Raw genomic sequence first — 21,492 nt, 5'->3', positions numbered from 1 at the left:
ACATTAACTGGAAACCCACTTCATTAGCAGGTCCAACAACAGAACTTTGTTGAGTCCAGTCTCTGTGGACCTACTTTTCACTAATCACACATTAGATATATTACAACAGTCTAATATCTCTAACACACAGAGACGTCTAATACAACTCAACACTATCAATAAATTTCATATATGAATATTTTCTATGATCTCAAGTTTATATTCGTGTTTATTTGATCATTTTTTCTATGGCTGTAGCTTATACATGTGCACAGACAATACATTACTATTCTTATTGTTATTATTATCATATGAAGGCCTCCATCATGTGACTGAGTTACAGCTAGGTCGACATGAACAGTTAGTCTAAAATGATGTTTTTTCCCCTCTTACGGTTACCATTAGTGCAGCAGATGCATTGAAATCATGCCAAAAAACAGTGTTATCAAGTTATTTAGCTAAATCAGTTATATAACATTTTATTTTTTCACATAACCAACAGGTTTTGAAGTCACGTCAAGTGTTCTATAGTTCTGTTCATCGTCCACTGTTGTATAGATCATGTTTGGATCAGCACGGGTTTGTAAATTGTTTGTGCCTGCTCTAAAATTAGAATCTGAATTTATAGATATGTGTAGATAGATTGCCCATCGCTGCCAGAATCAGATCTGTGATCTCAAAATGACAACAAATGCTGAAAAAGGTTTAATTTGTGTGGTTTTTATTTAAATCCATCGTGGCTACACTGGACTTCTGCTACTCTCCTGTTAATGACGAGCCTGACGAATCAGTCGGTCACCTGGAACACATCACTATCTGAAAGCTGAGGTGAAGGCTATTTTCAAGTAAGAGGCTCAGATTTACAGTCTTTCCCACGTGACTTGAAGGCATCGCCATGTTCAGACATCCTCACCTGTCTCGTCCCCGTCAGACGAGGATGCAGGATTTGCATTGGTTGTTCCCTTCCTGGTTTTAAGTGCTACAACATACAGTACAAAGTGTTCTCAAGTTTCAGTAATGATGGAGAACCATTGCACATTGAACCCTCAGGACCTCGACACTACAGAGACAAGTAGAGCTGGTCAATGTCTCTGTTGATGTGCAGCCAGAGATTACCCACTGAGCAGAAACATCTGCAAGACTTCTATTCAACATCTTCAGTGACGACGAAACGACGTCCACCGGAGAGCCATGAACGTTCTCTTTACATGTTTTCATCATTCAGTACTGACGACCACATGACGTCCTTACAGGGTTTAATATGAAAGGTTTTATACTGTAATGTTAGACGTCTTTTCAACTTCATTCACAGACGTCTAAATAACTTGTTGTGGTTAAAAATTGAGTTTATATGACAGCAGAAAGCTACAGGCTTATTATCTTATTAAATATTATGTTTGGTCAGGTAGACTTATGTGTCAAGGTTGGATGAACCAGACATGATATTTAATACATCTGATAAATAACTCTCCTGGTAAAGTTCACGCAGCTCCTGAGGTCGAGGTTCAGGGTTTGAATCCTTTGCTGTAGTTTTTAGTTGAATTTGGCGTCATAAAAACTTTAATTTCAAACCACAAGAAGTTCTTTAGCCGTCTGTGACTGAAGGTGAAAAGATGTTTAACATTACATCATAAAATCTTTCATGTTGAACCTTGTCAGGACGTCACAAAGACGTTCATTGTGTCTTTTCAACGTCGTCAAAGATGCTTCTGATCAGTGGGTGGTGAGAAGAAACTCAACATATACAGATAAAACTGAGAAAAAAAAGAAAAACATCAAACTGCTGATTTCCTCTGGTGCAAGTGGATGCATCAGAAATACAGCAGTACATTCAGAAGGCATTAAGTGGTGCAATAGATACAGAATTTAGTTAATCGACCAGCAAACAGCAATGAACAGGCTTAAAGGACAATTCCAACATCAACGAATGAAACTGAATATCCGCTGGAATCGTCCCTTGAAGGATCAGTCTGGTGGTTTTCTGTTTTTTTGTGAATCCAAAGCCTGAAATTGCAGTTGCACCTCTCAGTTGTGTGTTCCTGGTTTTATCTCACTGCTAAAAGCCTTAATAAAAAAGAACATTTTTAGTGGTGGAAAACAAAAAGAGAAAGAAGACAATGTGGACCAAATAAAAAGACTTTGTACACAAACCACGACTAATCAATACTGTACCTGCACATATTCACCTGGACAGGTATCGTTTTATACAGCAACAATAAGTCAGCTAAAATAACAAAAACACATTCTGTTCTGTCAGCTGTAAATGTGTAAAAAGATTTAAGGAGCTTTACAGTTTGTGTTTGAACCACCTGACGGTTGTTGAGTTTGCACATTAGTACCAAGAGCTCCGGAATTATTGCAATAATATTAACATCAGTCAGCGGGGAGTGAAAGGGCGCACTGCTTCAGGAGGTCAGAGGTCGCAGGCGTCAACAGAGAGGATGTTCACTACCTGACTGCTGAGCACATTTCATGACTCATTACCTCGACTGTAGACTGTGCAACACTCATCATCAAAACTAAAGCTGAGAGGAAAACTTGGTATCTGCTGTGAGTGCAGTCGTCACCATCAGAGAGGCAGCAGTGCGACTGGCTGGAGGACATCCGGGATTCAGGGCACAAAAACGTTTACAGGTTGTTTTAACTCTTCGCCTTAACCGGAGGTAGAATGATGCTACGCTAACATGAACCAGAGAGGAACCTCACTGGAACCTGTTGTGATTCTGATGAACACCTCATACGGTGTGCTCAGACGCACAAATGTGACAGCCGGTCTGTTTTATCGACACGAACAAGTGACTGGCAGGCTCTCTAACAAACGAGGTAGAGGCAACAAACTGATAATCTGAAGCACCAGATTACACAGAACCATCTGGTAACGCGTCGCTAGACTCACAGGCTGATTTCAACCAATCAGATCACCAGTAGGCGAGTGGAGCCAGATGGTAGATCAAACTTTTATAGAGCAAAAACATCTCTTTAATGAGAAGAGGACTGATGCTATCGCGGCTATGCTAACGTCTGGAGGAGCCGCCATTGTTGTCTGCAAACCGACAGTCGACGCATTCAGGGGTTCGATGAGTTTACTGTTAAATCACACCACAAAACAGACAAGAATTAGCCAGCTAGCTTGACAGAGACGGTGAGCAAGGAGGTCGGAGTGTTTACCGGAGAAGAACCACAGCTCATAATCCAGGAAATCAGACATAACCAGAGCTCCAGCTGCTGTGTTGGACTCAAACTGTTAACCCATAATCAACAGTTCTGATTCTGTTCAGATCTGTTCTGGTGCTGTAGTGTGGGAGCTGCACAGGTAGAGCCGAGGTAACGTTTCACTGACTGTTTACTTGCACTCCAGAGACCAGATTAGTGTTCGCGACCAGGTTAAACAGAAACATTGGAGAATATGTTCACGTGCACTGCAGTGACATCAGAACTCCAGAACCCCGACACACTGCTGCTCACAGAGGCTTTCACATGCAGACTGCTCAGTCCGTCCAACAATGTCCAATCAGCTGTCGTCCCTTTGACCTGATAAAGTTGACCACGTTTCTACATGTTGACTGAATCTGAGGACAGCCATGACTGCAACTCTTTTTTATGCCTGATATCTTGAGATCACGAGTTATGCATTTCATTACCTCCAGGAAACAAGTTTTAATATCTCGAGATATTCAACATGTTATCACAGCAATACAAACGGTTGTTTCCTTTCATTTCTTATTTTGTAAGTCAGAAACCAGCAGGGCCATGCCAGCGTGCATAGATGGCTTTTTGACAATGACACTGATTTAAGATCAGATGAACTGTCAGATCATTACTGATCTGTACTTCAGTCAAGGCAGAAATTGCAGTGTGTCTTTCTGTTAGTGATAACTTTCTGATCAGATCATTCAGATCAGAACTTTCCTTCCATAAAAGTTCAACACAATTTAACATGTCGAAAAATTGTTTCCTCGAGATAATGAGATGACAAACAAAGCAAACACGGCCGTTCTCAGCTTTTGTAGATGTTCAAGGTTTCAGAAAAATCTGGAGTGCATGTGAACAGTGAGAACAGCATGAAGCCTCCCTCCAGCAGGTAGTGACATCTGGATTCATTCTAACAAACAATCGGAGCGACGGCACTCTGCGTTTGTTCTGAGCCTCAACCTGCTGAATATCTGCTGTCAGCTGCTTTATATTTGGTTTCACTGGCAAACATTTAGTGATAACATTAAATAGTAAGTGTGGTAAGTATAATAAGGTGTAATTTCTTAGAGTCATACAGCAGTTAGCGAGGAGTAGTGCTGAACACAAGATCGCCACCGTCACCTGTAGGGGCGTCCTTCTGTGAAGAGGAGGAGCAGAGTTATTCTCCACAGAGTTTTCAATGATAATAACAGGAAGTCGTTCACAGCCTGAGCTCGTTGGCGACTTTGGAGGCGATGTTTTTGAAGGCGATGGACGTGCCAGAGATCCTTTTGAACCGCACGCCATTTAGTGAGAGGCGGGGCAGCTTGCACACCTCCATCTCCCACTGGACCAGACTGTCCTGCCGGGCGTCGCCGTGCACGCAGAACAGTGAGTAGCGCTCGCGCTGCTCGTAGTCACAGTTGTTGGCGTCCAGAACCCTCCGGATCTCCTTCATCATGTCCCCCGGCTCCATGGACGAGGTGGTCTTCATGCTCCAGGTGAAGCGCAGAGAGCGAGGCTTGGAGTCCCGGCACTCCTCTTTGGGCTCACCTGACAAACTCCTGGAGGAACGAAAGCCAACAAACCGCCATGTGTTAACCAGCTCATCAACATGACTGTACATATTTACATGTACATATTCATAGTCAAAGCATCTTTGACTATTTAGGAACACTGTGTTAAAGGGCCAGTTCACCCAAATGACTCAAAACAGATTTTCTTATTTGTCTCTATTCAGATGTTTTGGTTGAGTTGGTCCAGGATTGAGATATCTGTCTGCCCCCGTTACAGCTGTTCTGTCTCTGAAAGAGAAACTGCTACTGAGCTTTTACAATGTAAGTTTGCTACATTGTGAACACAACACTTTCCACCAACCTGCGCACAAACTTGGAAGTGATCTTGCCGATGAGGGAGGTGGAGGTGCCGCGGCGGGGCGAGGCCAGCGATGAGGTGGTGTGCTGCGACAGGCTGGGCGAGGCCGGTGGGCCGTTGTAGGTGGCAGGACGTCGGTCTCTAAGCTGAGCGCCGTGGAAGGTGGAGCGGCTGGAGGATCCACGAGGGAAGCGGGTACGGTCCGGCGTGGTGCTGCTGCTGGTGATGCTGAAGGCTGAGGGTGATGACGGAGGCTGCTGGGGGGAGCTGAGGGGGAGGGGAGGGTGGAGTTAACTAGATAAAATGTTTCACAGCTGCGAGGACAGAAGGTTCTCTTGACTCACCTCTGATACTCTACGTTGTCGTCAATCGGGGGCAGGCAGGACTTCATGGGATGTCCCGACGCAGACATGGACTTGACATGACGCGGGCGTGTGGAGGAGATGGTTGCCCCCGGCGATGGGGAGGGGGATGCTGCAGGTACCTCAGGTAGACTGAACCACACACAGATTAGTTACTAACCTGGTGACTAACAGAATGTTATCAATGAAAACTCCCAGAATTCCTCTCACCTGCTGTCCTTCCCATTGGTAACAGCAACCGAGTGGCGATCAGTACTCATCCTGTCGTTAACATACGTGTTCCTCCGAGTTATGCTCTGTAACACACACAGTCAACAGACAGGATGAAGGGTTGTCAGCGCCCCCCAGAGGCTGCAGTGGTCATACAGATACAACATGTACAGTTTGTCCTGATGGGAGCGCAAGAGGAACAATCATGGAGACGTTGAAATGTAAAGGATTCATCCTCGGAGCTGGACTAACATCCAGACTTTTGTTACTGAGACATAATGTCATGGAACATCAGTTTTTTATGTATTGAGCTTCAGGGCAGCATGTTGGGCTCAGAGCACTGCCAGAAGCTCAGGTGACCTACGCACAAACCTTTCCATGAACGCCCCCTGTGTGGGCGCAGAGAGAGGAGTGAAGCTGCTGTCAGTCTGGTCTTCAGTGAAGTTGTTCAGTGGACCCACTAAACCTTCGTCATGTTTTATTATGTTTGTCATTTGTCAGTGTTGTTATAAAGTGTGAGTAAAGGTCATGGTCATAGGAAGCATTTAATCTTTAACAGAGTAGATGTAACTTTCTGTATTCTGGGTCTTTGTACAGGTGGATTCACACTTTAATCTGGATAAACCAGTGCGAGAAAATTGAGGGGTACATTTTCATCCAGACTCATATCTGAAGATATTAAAAAGCTTTAAGACATTTATTTAATGACAAATAAAATGTTTAAATTAAGGTGACACAATTAATCGCCAACAACGTCTTGAGGAGCTTTTCTCTCCTGGAAAATGTTTATAACCTGACAAAGATTCACAGTTGAATCTGCTGATGTAATAAAGGCACTGCAGTTACAATTAAAATTTAAATAACGCGTCTTCTACTGCAAACCAAATCTATTAACAGGTACAAATAAAGGAACCTGAACCTGTCTGTCAGTGAGCAGATGAATCATGTTTGACCTTGACCCTGGTTTAAACTAGTGTCTGCACCAGGACCTGCTTTAGACCACAATCTGGATCCTCTCACCCCTGAGGCTGTCGCTGACCTCCTGCGGTCTGGAGCCCCCACGGGTGAGGCCGGCTCTTCCTTCCTGTCGCTCTCCACGCTGTTGGCATGACCACGCTTGGTGTAGGAGACAGGCGGGGGGATGGAGGGCGCCACTGAGACACAAGACAGAGAGCGTACGAAGACGTTATCCAGATATTAGTCTAATGTAAAGAGACCAAGTACACACAGCTGAAGATGTATAAAACTCCACAGAGGCAGGATGTGCATACACAACTTTAACACCAGGTGTAGCACGCAGCAGTCCATCAGTCTGATGAGTGTGATGTTGTGACAGTCTACTGTCAGGATCACATGTATAGTTTAAAAACCTTCACTATGATCACACAGTGATGAGCGAGTTGTTCCCCTTGTTTTTTACTGTCTGCTGTAAACATGTTTGTGAATCGTGATAATTATAATGAGAATGATCTTTTTGTAAATAAAGATTATTTCCTGTGTTACTGGAGTAAGACTACCTTCAGCTGTGACCTGTTATCCTTCAACCAGCTCTATATAAGAGCTGTAGCTGTGTGTTATTGCTCTCATCATATGATAGCAGCTTTGGCATTGCTAGAGGATTTTACCAAAGCACAACTTGGGCGAGAGCGAGTTTTCAGGGGCCATACTGATGTTCTGGCCCAGGATGATGAAGCTCATCATCATCAAAACTATACCATATACCACATTTATAGAGTGATGGATATGCGTGAGGAAAAGACGTATGTGAGGTTTTTATAAATCTGATTAAAAGACTGCGTATGAATGTTTCCTGTTGGTGTGTTCAGATTTCTCCACCTGAATACACACAGTGTGTTGTTGGCCGTGGTGTTCACACACAGAACAACACTCTCCTTGACAGAAACTCACCATGGTCGCTGAACCGCCGCTGCTTCTGATTGGTCGATACGTTGCGAGAGTGGGCGGGCGACTGACTGGAGCCGTTGAGGTCGCTGGTGGGTCGCGACCTTTGAAGCAGGTTACTGCTGGACAAAGACCCACTGCCCTCAAACTGGAGGAGACACAGAGCAGGGGATTGTGGGTAGGAGACTGGATCAGTTACAGTCAGGACGGACAGGGTTTTGATGGAGCTAGGCTAGCAGTTCCCCCCCAGTTCCAGTCTTCGTACTAAGCTAGGCTAAACATGTCCTGACCCGTCCTGGAGACAGACGTGAATCTGATGTCCGTCTGAATCCTGGAGGAGACAGAGATTTGACTGAAGAGTTGATGTGAGAGAACAAACCTCAGCAGCTTTCCTCCCCAGCAGCAGGTATATCGCCGTCACCTCGTTGTATTTCTGACCCTCGAGTGCTTTCATCACTTCCTCCTGAGGGAAGCCCATCGTCCCCATCAGCTCTGATTGGTCAGAAAAACACAGGATCAACACTCACACTCGTGAATACAGCGGTGCTTTGAGCTAAATGCTAATATCAACATGTTAACACTAGCCAACTCTCCGAGGCTGTTGGACAAAAGCGTCTGATAAATGAGATTCAGGTTTACTGTTTACTATAACATGAGAGGAATTTAACTTGTCATGTTAATAAATATCACTAATAATATATAATACTATAAACAGAGGAGGAAGACGTAAAGAGAGTTCAAAAGCATGAACTGCAAGTCTACAACGATAACTAGTAAATAAACAAATACCAAGAAATATTGTGAAAAATATAGAAAATATAAAGCATGTCCACATCACCACAGCTTAATCAAATGTGTGTGTGTGTGTGTGTGTCTGACCGATGCGTTTGAGGTCGTTAAAGTCTTGTTCTGGTTCGTTGTACGATTTCAGCTCCTTCTCCTCGTAGCCGACGTTCATCCATCGATCCTTCATGATTTGCTGAGAAACACACAGACGGCTGAGATTAAAGGAACAGTTCACACAACAATCCTGGCCAATAAAACTCAGATCAGCGTGACATCATGACGATGATAGGTTGGATTTACCTGCAGACTGCCTCGTTTCCCCGGGTTCAGGACCAGCAGCTTCTTCAGCAGGTTCTCACAGTCGGTCGACATGTAGAACGGAATCCGGTACTTTCCTCTGAGGACGCGCTCCCTCAGCTCCTACACACACACACACACACACACACACACGTTAGCATGTCAGGTGTGTCCCTGTTACTGCTGTTGTTGGTGTTAGCATTAGCTGCTGAGCTAACCACAGACCATATTTACATGGCGGCCATTTTCCTCTGACATCACACTCAGGGTTGGAACATCACATGACAAACGTACATCACAAGCTGTGAGATGATGAGATTTGTTCTGTGTCGCTGAGTCATGCAGCTTCTCTACCTCCAACAGCTATAGTTAGGTTTGTCACAGTTCTCAAACTGCACGGATCATTTATTTGTCCAGCACTGACGGCTCTGCTGTTGTCAGACTAATAGCAGAATACGAACCAAATACGAAAATTCATTGAACATATTCAACTTTTTGTTGCTTTCTTCCACTTTTCCTTTGGGACCTTCAGATGTTTTGCTTCTTTAGCTCCATGTGGCCAAGGTACGCTCACTCAGGTAGGAAGCTGTTTGTTATTAATCTAGATCTCATTGGATGATTGTGATTGTGTGCAGTTACAGACATTCCACATTTAACATGGCGTCTCTTTGAACAAACTGTTCACCTGATCTGCTCGTCCCTCCCCTGCACACCTGTCTAATGAAACAGATGTGTGTTTTCAAACTCTTCTTCTTCAAAAAATATTCTTTTATAACAACAGCTGGACTTTATCCTGCCTTCTTTCTGACTACTTCAGATAATATTCAGCACAAATAAACAACAGAGACAGAAATTAAGTGTGTTTTTTTAAATCTGTCCAGAGTGAACCCTCTTCACAAATAAATCAATAAAGGATCTCTGAAAAAGACAATAAAACAAGCTAACTGCAGGCTGATGCTAAGCTAGCTGTAGTGACGTAGCTTTCTATAACGGTACCTTCAGGTTCTGTCCGTCGAAGGGCAGCGAGCCGCTGACCAGCGTGTACAGAATCACTCCCAGACTCCAGACGTCCACCTCCGGCCCGTCGTACTTCTTCCCCTGCAGGGTTACAGAACTACATTACCCAGCAGCCCATTGGTTTATAACAACAATACACTTCACTGTCCTGGAGGAGGAGGAGGAGAAGATGAAGAAGAAAGTATATAGAAACATTATAAATATAACGTATTCTATAATGTGTACATTAGTGCATTATTATGGAGTTGCACTTCCAGCTGAATCAATAAAGTTGTGTTTGAATATGATGTCACTTCCTCCCTTTTAACAGTTGAACACAGTTTAAACTCGTCACATCCGGAATATTGTTACATGTTGAAACCAGTCGGAGGTTCTGATGAGGTTCTGGACGGTTGGACTGAAACACAGTGTGTGTGGTTGTCGTGCAGGTGTGGTGGGCGGAGCCAAGAGCGCACCTGGAAGAGTTCAGGAGCAGCGTACGGAGGAGATCCACAGAACGTGTCCAGCTTACTGCCCAGCGTGAACTCGTTACTGAAGCCGAAGTCGGCAATCTTAATGTTCATGTCGGCGTCCAGCAGAAGGTTCTCGGCCTGAGACACACGTTTATATTCACAACACTTTATTCACTGAACAAACAGACCTCAGCAGTCACACAGCAGCAGACATTCAGTCATCACTGATCCTCAGACGGCACGACGGAGACAGAAATATGTAGAGAAAGTAAATAATTAACCTCAAGATCACGAGGCAGGAAGTACAAAAGTACACATTCACTGTAACAGTCAGTGTTGTGCTTTAAATAATACTGCAGTGCTGTCTGAAGGGAGGAGTACAAGTATCTGATACATCTGTAAGAACACACTCAGTGTTTGTCTGTATGAAAGTAGAAATATATAAGAAATACACAACATAAGACACATTAATGGTGTGTGTGTGTGTGTGTGTGTGTGTGTGTGTGTGTGTGTGTGTGTACCTTGAGGTCTCTGTGCACAATCCTCTTCTGATGACAATACTCCACAGCTGAGACAATCTGATGGAGGAGGAGGAGGAGAGGAAGAAGAAGAAGAAGAAGAGGAAGAAGAAGAAACAGTTATCATGACAGTGATGATGACGAGCATGATGAGGTCATGCTGCAGCTGCTGGTGGACAGGGTGTGTCTCCACTGTCAAACCAGCGAGCGTCTCAAAAACCTCTGATTAACAAGTGGACAGAGAGCCCCTGAACGCACCACAAGACCACGGACGAGGACACACAGAGGATTCTGGGATACTGAGGCCCTGAGAGGCACGCAGACATGAAATAATCTCACCTGGCGAAACTTTGCTCTGGCCTCCTTCTCCTTCATTCGTCCGTGAGCAACCAGGTAATCAAAGACTTCACCTGAAGACACAGACAGACATACAGACGGACAGGTGAGCAGATGTGTCACACCTCAGCTGGAGAATAAAGTCTCTGAATGACATCACTGCTCATGTGACCTGCTGACAGACAGACAGGTGAGCTGCCCTTACCTCCGCTGGCGTACTCCATCACCAGGTACAGAGTTTTGTCCGTCTCAATCACCTCAAACAGCTTCACTGAAAAACAGCAGCAGAGACATACTGAGCTCTACTGGAGGAGGAGGAGGAGGAGGAGGAGGAAGAGGAAGAAGAGGAGGAGGGGGAGGAAGAGGAAGAAGAGGAGGAGGGGGAGGAAGAGGAAGAAGAGGAGCAAGAAGAGGAGGAGGAAGAGGAGGAGGAGCAAGAAGAGGAGGAAGAGGGGCTGCAGACTCACCGATGTTTGGGTGGTTGAGGATCTTCATCACGCTGACCTCCCTGAAGAGCTGCAGAGAAAGATATTTTCTTAGACGTCACATAAACACTGACATGATGAAAAGAGTCGCATCAGAACCTCTCGGACCCGATGGAGTCCGTCCCTAATTGTTCTGCGGGAACGTCAATCAAGAGTGACATAGCCATAGAAACAAACCCGTCCATCACTGAGACAAACAGACTCCATGTTTCTACTCAAAGTCAGAAAGAAGTTCATGTAGAACATTTGCTGAATGAACAACAAGGTCCAAATAATGCAGAATGAGTCAGAGACAGAGTTTCACAGAGTTTATAAAGTGTCTCCAACTCAACAACTCACTAAACTGACACATTTGTTAAGGGAGTCTGGGGACTTTCTCCACGGGGACAAAGAAGGAGCCTATATTGTTACTGTTTAGTGTGTTTGTAACATGTGACATGTTTAGATCAATAACATGTTTCTTCTTTCATAAATGGAGTGTAAATGGTGAAATCAGTGTAAACAGTGTGTTCAAACAGCTGATCAATGTTGGCAGGTAAGACTTTAGCACTTTAGACACAGAAGCAGACAGGCTGGTACAGACATGCTGCCACAAACTGACACTTTTTACAAGGAGACAAACAACTTCAGCTGAAAGATTTAATGCTGAATTTACAACAAGGACACAATGACTTACAATCTGTCACACACACAGTTTCACTATGTTAGAAAGTTTGTTTTAACTCTACGACTCTTAAAAATCACTACATTTGTTAATGGAGTCTGGTGAAGTTGTGGATGAAAGTTGGCTTCATTTATTAAATTTAATGCTGAATTTACAAGAAGGTGACACGGATTTAGAATCTGTCATAGATATAGTTGCATAATGTTTATAAAGTGATATGCTGCTCAACAACTTCTAAAATTGGCTGATTTGTTAATGGAGTCTGGTGATGTTGAGGATGAAAGTTGGCCTCATGTTTTATATTTGATGCTGAATTTACAAGAACGAGACAAGGATTTAGAATCTGTCACAGACTCAGTTTCACAATGTTATGAAGTTTGTTTTAACTCAACAACTCTTAAAATCAACACATTTGTTAATGGAGTCTTGTGATATTGTAGCTATCCGTGATGTTATATCTACTGTGTCATTTGCATCACAGTGATGCACATGGAGGTCAGACAGGCAGACAGACAGACAGACAGGCAGCGTACCTTCTGCAGACTGGTGGGGTTCAGCTGAGTCTTATCGATGATCTTGATGGCGACCTGCAGGAGGGGACGACACAGAAACATCCCGATGATGTCATGAAATTCAGATCAGGTTTCTACTGCTCGTCTGTTGGAGGACGTTTGTATCAGGAGGCAACGTCAGATAATTATTCTAATATCTGGAGGTCGACCAGCTGTAAGCACGTGACTGAGACATGTGTGTGCTGCTCAGACACTTTTAATCACCTTTATCTAACTAATATTATTACAGCAATCTGTCATTAAACATCTGTCTGTCTATTGCATGTGCAGATTTTTAAGCACTTTACGGATCGAAACAAAGAGCGATTGAAGAGTGTTTTACAGGAAAACACTGAGTCAGCAGGATGAAGGTTTGACTCAGGCTCGAGTCCAGAAACTGATTTAAAAATGATCAATGAGTTTAAAACAGAGCACAAACATGTTGAGCTGGAAACTTCCTCCACCGTCCAGAGACACACGGCTGCTGATTGGACGGCTCCTCTCAGGAAATTAATCTTAAAATAAGTGGAAATCGTCTCACACACACACACACACACACACACACACACACACACACACACACACACACACACACACACACACACACTCTCTCTCTAAGCTGCTGACGTACGCAGTATCAATAATTCATCCTGAAGCTGCCGGTCGTAACGTTTGCAGCAGATTTGACCCGCCTGAGATGACAGAGGCTCAGGATGTGTGATGCTTCTTGACTTTGCTCCAAACAAGACTGAGTAAATATTCTAATAATCAGAGTCACACGTGAAGAGATTAAACCTCACGACGGGACGGATATTATTTTAATACTGTGTGTTTAATAGTGTGACTCCAGTAAAGCAGAGGAGCTTCATCAACATCAGCGACTGTTAGCAGAGACTGTCAGCAGCGACTGTTAGCAGAGACTGTTAGCAGAGACTGTTAGCAGCGACTGATAGCAGAGACTGTCAGCAGCGACTGATAGCAGCGACTGTCAGCAGCGACTGTTAGCAGCGACTGTTAGCTGAGACTGTCAGCAGCGACTGTTAGCAGCGACTGATAGCAGAGACTGTTAGCAGAGACTGTCAGCAGCGACTGTTAGCAGCGACTGATAGCAGAGACTGTCAGCAGCAACTGATAGCAGCGACTGTTAGCAGCGACTGATAGCAGCGACTGATAGCAGCGACTGATAGCAGCGTCTGTTAGCAGCGTCTGTTAGCAGCGTCTTGCTCTCATGTCATTGACGATATTCCTGGAAAGTGTCTGAAAACAACTTGTCATTTTTTGTTTCCTCGAGGTGACGCTGTGTTTCTATGACTTCAGGAGTCACAGAGCGTTTGTGAGCCGTCTCAGTCACCTCACTCTGCATCTGTACCTCTAATCCACCTGTTAAAGTCACCTGCTTGTGTTTGAGACTGGACTCTGTGTGGTGTTCTCACCTCTCGGCCGGTCAGTGTGTGTCGGGCCAGTTTGACTTTGGCGAAGTTGCCCTTGCCGATAGTTTTCAGCAGGCGGTAGTTGCCGACGTGCGGCTGTTCGTCGGTGACGGAGGCCACGGAGCTGCGACATGGTGGCAGACTGTGGCGGCTCGATGATTTGGTGGGTGGAACTGGAGGCTCGGGGAGGCCGTCTGAAGTCTTTGGCTGAAAGAGACAGAAACAGATTCATAATGAACACTTGGGTGATCTTCAGCCACACTGAGCTGCATGTCTGCTTCAGAGGGAACTGAACAAGACTCAGGATGCAGGAGTAACTAAATGGTTTGAATCCTCGTCACATGGAAGGACTCAGATAAAGATCATCTTCCAACAGATGACACTGTTCTTCACTGCTCAGGGAGAACAGCTGAGGACTGTTTTTGGAGGATATGGATTAGTTTTTTTGTGTTTCCTTTGTGGTTTGGCATTATTAAACTGTTCGTAAACCCCAATAAACTCAATCTACACTCGCCAGAATCAGGAGCATGTTTAACATCTTCTCCTGGATCATTGCCTGCAGCTACACACGTGGTTTCACTGTTCAACGTTTTTTGAAAACAACAATGGCGGCTCATCAGGAGGTTAGCGCAGCTGCTAGCATCAGTTCTGTCAGAACTAGAGCAAAGAGCCACACTGAAGGCTGTGTTTTCACTCACTAACTGCTGTGTGCTGCTGTTCATCTGATTGGTTGAAGTAAGTGGCTCTGTGGCTCTTCCTGAGGTTTCTTCCATTGTTTTTTTTACCTTGCTAAAAGTTTGTTTTTTTCCATCAACATGTGAAGTTCTTCTTCACTCGAATCGAAGGTCTAAGGACAGAGGATGTTGTTCACTGCACAGATTGTAAAGCCCTCTGAGGCAATGTGATTGTGATTTTGGGCTATATAAATAAAATGGATCTGATTTGATTTCTAAGTCCATGACAGACGGTTCATCCAATGACCTGCCAGGTACGTTCTGAAGGCGCCTGCCTGTTTCAAACAGAGTCTCCAGTGTTGTTTGTGTTGTTTCTCACTCTGACACTGATGCTACAGCAGCAGCTACGCTAACCTCTCTGGTCGTCTTTCTGCACCTCGTTGAATTATGGTGACTTTCAGTTGTTCTCAAAAGCCTGAACCCAACATGAACTCTCATCATTTACATCAGATGGAAGCTTAGATTCTGTTCAAGCACAACCGCTCATCTCATCATCACACCTCAGGCAGATTTACACCTGGATGTCGGTCAGATCCTTCTCCACAGCTCACAGATCAGCTGAAACTCTGGCGTTGGTGTACGATGTGCTGCTGACCGGCGGCTGTCAGAGGAACCGGAGCTGATGGAAACCAGTCTGACAGCGTCTGAACGGGCCGGAGGAGTCGACAGAACACCTCTACTGTTACACTGTGACATCACAACGCACCGCTGCTGACACCCAACACCGACTGAACAACAACAACAGTCAGTTACAGGAGATCATATTCAGGTCAGACATGAGACTCCAGGCACAACCCATGTCTTTCTTCTGTTCAGACGGCACAAATCTGTGAGTCAGAGTTGAATCCACAGATCAAAATGAAATTGTTGTAGCTGAAGCGATCAGCACATGCAGCAGACGTGATCACAGACGAACAGACACTTTGTTTCCTGCCGTCTGAATGTGAGCAGTTCCTCCTGAGGAAGAACGCAGCGGCAGTTTAAAACAGGAACTGCGTTTTATTTATGGTTCAGTTTACAGACTCCAGCAGCTGCAGACGTCCTCCTCCGGTCTGTTGGTCCAGCAGAGCCCAGCGACACCACAGAGACGGATTTCTATCGGTTCAGATTTCATTCGTGAAGGGAAGAACTAAAAAAACTTATCTTTCTTTGACCGGCTGATTTAGAGACTCTAGACAAGAGACCACAGAGATCTGAACAACAACGACAACAAGAACCACTAGAACTCTACAAACTCTCCACAACAGATCACCTGACACTCACGTTCACGTCATGCCGTGATGAATCATTAGCCAGCTACACCTGTAAGGACTCTGTACAATCAGTCACCTTCATCATCCTGTCCTGCAAACACCGGACAGACAGGACGGGTTCTTCAGAAACAACATCAGAAACATGGTTTTCTTTGTTCTGTTTGGGCCCAACGTTCTGAAAACAGATGGATAATATCATAAACATGTATGATTACACGCTGCGATGCGACACAACAGGTGAACTTCAGGACCGATTCTGTGTTTGACAACAAAGACGACCGCTCGTCATTAAAACTAGCATCAATTAGCCTGGATGCTAACCAGGATGAGTCAGGAGGATCATTATCCTGCCACCCAACCCCCAACACACACACACACACACACACACACACACACACACACACACACACACACACACACACACACACACACACACACACACAGCAGGGGGTCGGAGGTCAGAGTTCAGGGGGTGGTGCTGGAATCCCATAGTGATCCTGTGCGTTGCCGTGGTGACGGAGGAAGCCTCCAGAAGCTGATTTCACACTGATTCTTCTTCATGTGCTCCACAGTCTCAGTGTGATGGACTGCACACGACACAGTGACGGGGTCAAAGGTCACAGAGGTCACAGAGGGGGGCGGGGGGGCGCCGTGTCTTTAAATGTGACGACTGAGAGTTAAACACATCTCCTGATACGACCAGCTGCAGTGTATTCTGGGAAACAATCAATAGTATCCAGACTGCAGGAGCCGGCGGAGCTGCTGAACGCCGGACGGGTCAAAGATTCAGACTGAGGACGCGAACACATGAGTTACACTGCACAGGCTCGTGTGTGAAGCAGGTTCTGATGTTCTGACTGGTTCTGAACTGTCTCGACAACTAGCAGGGTTCCTACACCTGAGTCAGAGCCACCGATCCACCGGTCCAGTTCTGATCAGGTTCAGGTTCAGATTCAGAGCTCTTCTAATCATTACTGTTGATCTTGTCTGAGAAATTATTCAAACTGTAGATTAAATTCTGTATCTCAAATGTTCAGGGAAAAGTCCGGGTCCATCTTTCTATCTGGATCAGCACCAGCAGGTAATGCGGTCTGCTCTGGGCCGAGTGGAAATCTGTTCAGCAGATCTGGTGTGATCCGAAACAAACTGAACACAGACCGACCAAACACCCAACTTCAGTTACTAGTTACAGATTACTGCTGTATCAGAGTCAAAGTAGCAGTTATTAAAAATTATTTATTAATGAACAATGTGATTAATAAAACAGTGACTCTGATTTTGTCCTGACAGTTTACAGTATAAACACATGTAGATGTTTGAGTTTTCTTCTGAGTCGACTTATCTTTTGTTAAATATTCATTTAAAAAGGGGCGCTGTCAAGTTCTGCAGAAAGAATTCAAACACATACGTTTTATATTTGATTATATTTTAATCTTTACAATATTAATGAGGTTATAACACAAACCCAATTAATCTACAGACTGCTCCTTTAAACTCCAGACTGAACCTTTAAACTACAGACTGCTCCTTTAAACTCCAGACTGCTCCTTTAATCTACAGACTGATCCTTTAATCTACAGACTGCTCCTTTAAACTACAGACTGAACCTTTAATCTACAGACTGAACCTTTAATCTACAGACTGCTCCTTTAATCTACAGACTGAACCATTAATCTACAGACTGCTCCTTTAAACTACAGACTGCTCCTTTAAACTACAGACTGCTCCTTTAATCTACAGACTGAACCTTTAATCTACAGACTGAACCTTTAAACTACAGACTGCTCCTTTAACTATTTTAACTCCTTTCAAAATAAAAGACAAACACAGTAACTTGGATGAAATAATTAGTAAAGTAAACATCTAGTGAACTAATGGAACAGCCTGGATAATAAAGCTCGTGCACGTTGATCGGAGTGAAATCAGCTCCATGAGTCACACAGTCAGTCATCAATAATCGATAATCGGAGCCTCTCTACCTGGTCGGACTCCCTCTCGCTCACCGGGGTTAGAGGCATCCTGCCGGACATCTTCCTGCTCGCTTCAGTCCGGAACACGCATCTCCTCCGCCGGCTGCTCTACAGCATCTCTCCCCGGGAACCAGGCCACCTCAGCGGGGCTCGGCTGGGAGGCTCCGCCGGCCGGAGGCAGAGGGAGGCCGGGGCGGCGGCTACAGGAAGGCCCGGTGTTTGCGTCGGTGCGGGAGAGAGTCCCGCATGGAGACAAAGAGGGAGAGATAGAGGGAGGAAGAGGAAGAGGAAGAGGAGGAAGACGAGGAGGAGGAAGAAGGCAGCAGAGGTGTGAAAGTAAAAAGCTTTCCAGCAGCTTCCGGTGGTTGATCAGGTCAAACAGCAGCACTGCGGAGCGAGAACAGACTGTGACGTCACAGCAGAGCTCCTCCTTCCCGACATCCTCATCCTCATCATCGTCATCCTAAAAATATCCCAGCATCCTCCTCAGCTCGTCCACCCGGAAGTCTTTTATTTTGTTACATCTGGGTTTGTTGATGGAGGATCAGCTGCTGCAGAAAACAACAAGCACTTCCGGTGTTTACTAAACACCACAAAGTAAAAGAACAACATGTACTGAGAGATTTCAAAGTAAAAGTACAACATGTTCTCAAGGATTTCAAAGTAAAAGTACAACATGTACTGAAAGATTTCAAAGTAAAAGTATAATCCCGAACATGTAATCAAGGTTTTCAAAGTAAAAATACAAAATGTAATCAAACATTTCAAAATAAAATCCATGCAGGAACAGCGGTGACTGTTCTCGCAGGTCCGGAGTAAAGAGAGTCTGACTGGACGTTGTTACTGGGAGGTGTAGCAGTTGCATACAAGAATATCAGCAGAGCAGGGAGCTCAGAGGAATGTCGATTAGGATTCAATGACAAATCTTGGTCGTTAATATGTGACACAAACATTTATAACTTTTATTACAACAAAGTCCAAACTCCAGTCTCAGGTCATCGGTCCTCCAGAGTTGGAGTGTACCTGGATCACAGTGCAGGTATTCTGTCCTTCTACAGCGTCTGTTTACATTAAGAGTGTTTATTAAAGTTCAAATTTCTGTTCTCTACATTTATGCAAATGAGTGCATATTTAATGTGACCACCTCATTTACAACAACAAATGGAGAGCGTTTGATAGGAGTCCGTCTCCTCAGGACCGCGGATTCAGTTCTGTTTCAGTCCAACTCTTTTCTTCTTTGTTTCTGTTCCTCACCTGTCAATCAAACATTATGGGCAGGACTTTGACGTGTCATCAGTTGTCTGTTTTTTATGCTGCACTCTATGGTCTTTATTAGTTTAGTTCACCTGAGCTGACGTTTGTCTGCATGAAAATATAATAATAATAGTAATAATAAACTTTATTCATACAGCGCCTTTAAAAACAGAGTTCACAAGTTCTAAGTTCTGTATCGTAGACAGCTGGACCTGTTTCAGTTTGTTGAAGACATTTCACCTCTTATCCAAGAAGCCTTTTCACCTCTAACTAACTGGAGGAGCAGCAGAATTTTAAACTCTGTGTGGGAGTGTCCTAACATAGTGGGGGGAGTGTCCTTACAAAGTGTGGGAGTGTCCTAACATACTGTGGGGGTGTCCTAACATAGTGTGGGGGTGTCCTAACATAATGTGGGAGTGTCCTTACATAGTGTGGGAGTATCCTTACAGTGTGAGAGTTTCCTTACATGGTGTGGGACTGTCCTTACATAGTATGGGAGTGTCCTTACATCGTGTGGGAGTATCCTTACATAGTGTGGGAGTATCCTTATATAGTGTCAGAGTTTCCTTACATGGTGTGGGAGTGTCCGTACATAGTGTGGGAGTGTCCTTACAAAGTATGGGAGTGTCCTTACATAGTGTGGGAGTGTCTTTACATAGTGTGGGAGTATTCTTACAAAGCATGGGAGTGTCCTTACTTAGTGTGGGAGTGTCCTTACATAGTGTGAGAGTTTCCTTACAATGTGGGAGTGTCCTTACATAGTGTGGGAGTGTCTTTACATAGTGTGGGAGTGTCCTCACATAATATGGGAGTGTCCTAACATAGTGATGGAGCGTCCTTACAGTGTGGGAGTGTACTGACCTGGAGGACTGAGAACCTTCACCAACACAGAAACTCTGGACGACTAAATATTACAGAATAAACAGTCGAGACAAACATGAGGAAGTCCAGTCTGAGGTAAAGTTAAAGCAAGAAGGCAGAACACGAGATGCGACAGCACAAAACATCTAAATGGGTTATTACAAGTAAGAGAAATAAAAATTAAAAAACAACTTTACATTTGTCTGTAAAGGGGTAAAAGTAAGATTTAAAAAGTGATTTAAAGAGCCTCATCTTTCTCTTCCACCGCACGAGAAGCGTTTAATTCTGAAAAGAAATCTGTGATTACAATTATTTGTTTGGCAGAGCTGTAATGTCATTCAGACATTACTGACGTGTGAACAAACGGAAGCTTTTGACTTCACAGTGGAAAGTTTGGTTGTTAAAAACTTTATAGATGCACGTGAGACAACAAACCTGCAGGAGTCCAAAGTCCACACAGTCTGTCCTCCAGGAGGCGTTCAGGTACTTGTGTAAAAACAGTCTCTGGTAAAAGTATTGATACAGCTGCTTTATTCCAGTAAAGTAATAGATTACAGGCTCTGACATGTACTCAGAGTATCAGAGTAAAAAGTCTCCCTCTGAAGGACATTTGTGGTCAAAGCTAACTGAAGCTCACGTCATATTAATAGAATTCAAAGACTATTAAAGTTAAAGGTAGAATCAGTAGGATTTGTCCCAGCTGTTCCTGAACGCACCACAAAGACAGTTGATTGTTGAGTCTCATTCCCAGGACGTCAAATAGACACATGTTGGGTTGGTAAAGCGTCCCGAGCAGCAACAAAGAGAGAAAATCAGAAACTCTCTGCAGATACGAGACACTACTTCACAGTAAAGACTTTTGGTCTGGTTCAGGTTCAGTTGAGGATTAGGGTTCTGGAGGGTTCTGGACATATGCTCCATCAGCACACGACTGCACGACGAGCACAGGAGACTAGGAGTTTGAGAAACTGAAAAAAAAAAGTGAAAACTTACATTTAAACGGATGTTGAGTGACTGCAGGGAGTGACAAGTGAAGAGCGGCTCCATCTAGTGGCCGAGTTTGGACCTGATGAGTCCACTGTGACCCGTCTCTGTATTCATGCATTTAAAGTGGCTGCTCACTACTTCCTGTTACTGACGAGGAAACTAAAACAGAAGGAGGCGTCCTCTCGTCATGAGTCTCTGGTGCCAGCTGTGTTGAAGTCTATGGGAGAAACACTACAGAGACGAGGTCATCACACCTGAGTGTTTCATCGCTCCTGTTCTCAGTGTGATTACAGCCTCGTCAGTGAGGTTTGATCGGACCTGACCCGTCCTGTTCACGGTGTTGATAAAACCTCAGGAGATGACCTCGTCTCTGAGGCGTTTCTCTCATAGACTTCAAC

General features: G+C 44.5%; 1 protein-coding gene across 2 annotated transcripts; it reads right to left on the bottom strand.

Annotated features, from left to right (window-relative positions):
* Positions 1-424: 424 nt before the first annotated feature.
* On the bottom strand, positions 425-18,470 carry LOC115575871 (serine/threonine-protein kinase MARK1-like). 2 transcript variants are annotated; one of them, XM_030408309.1, is made up of 18 exons: positions 18,002-18,470; positions 14,039-14,242; positions 12,588-12,641; positions 11,373-11,421; positions 11,111-11,176; positions 10,909-10,979; positions 10,573-10,629; positions 10,055-10,189; positions 9,579-9,680; positions 8,586-8,705; positions 8,379-8,478; positions 7,879-7,991; positions 7,506-7,647; positions 6,618-6,751; positions 5,598-5,683; positions 5,370-5,519; positions 5,029-5,292; positions 425-4,715 (listed from the first exon to the last, which is right to left on the bottom strand). In XM_030408309.1, exons 1-18 carry the CDS (start codon positions 18,050-18,052, stop codon positions 4,373-4,375), a joined length of 2,241 nt encoding a protein of 746 aa, XP_030264169.1. In that variant the 5' UTR covers positions 18,053-18,470; the 3' UTR covers positions 425-4,372. The 2 variants fall into 2 exon arrangements, with proteins under 2 accessions (XP_030264169.1, XP_030264249.1); XM_030408389.1 differs by having other exon boundaries at positions 18,026-18,468.
* Positions 18,471-21,492: the final 3,022 nt, after the last annotated feature.

The sequence above is a fragment of the Sparus aurata genome, chromosome 1, assembly GCF_900880675.1.
Source record: "Sparus aurata chromosome 1, fSpaAur1.1, whole genome shotgun sequence".
NCBI lineage: Eukaryota > Metazoa > Chordata > Actinopteri > Spariformes > Sparidae > Sparus > Sparus aurata.
This window is presented reverse-complemented; position numbering and strand designations above follow the sequence as displayed.

What these genes read in the sequence shown, in the direction of transcription:
- LOC115575871 (XM_030408309.1), bottom strand. Translation starts at nt 18,052, where the DNA reads ATGTCCGGCAGGATGCCTCTAACCCCGGTGAGCGAGAGGGAGTCCGAC. An exon ending in ACCCCACCAGTCTGCAGAAG is followed by an intron (nt 11,422 to 12,587) that starts GTACGCTGCCTG and finishes CTTTCTCTGCAG; the next exon opens with CTCTTCAGGGAGGTCAGCGT. An exon ending in GCGGCGGTTCAGCGACCATG is followed by an intron (nt 6,752 to 7,505) that starts GTGAGTTTCTGT and finishes CTTGTGTCTCAG; the next exon opens with TGGCGCCCTCCATCCCCCCG.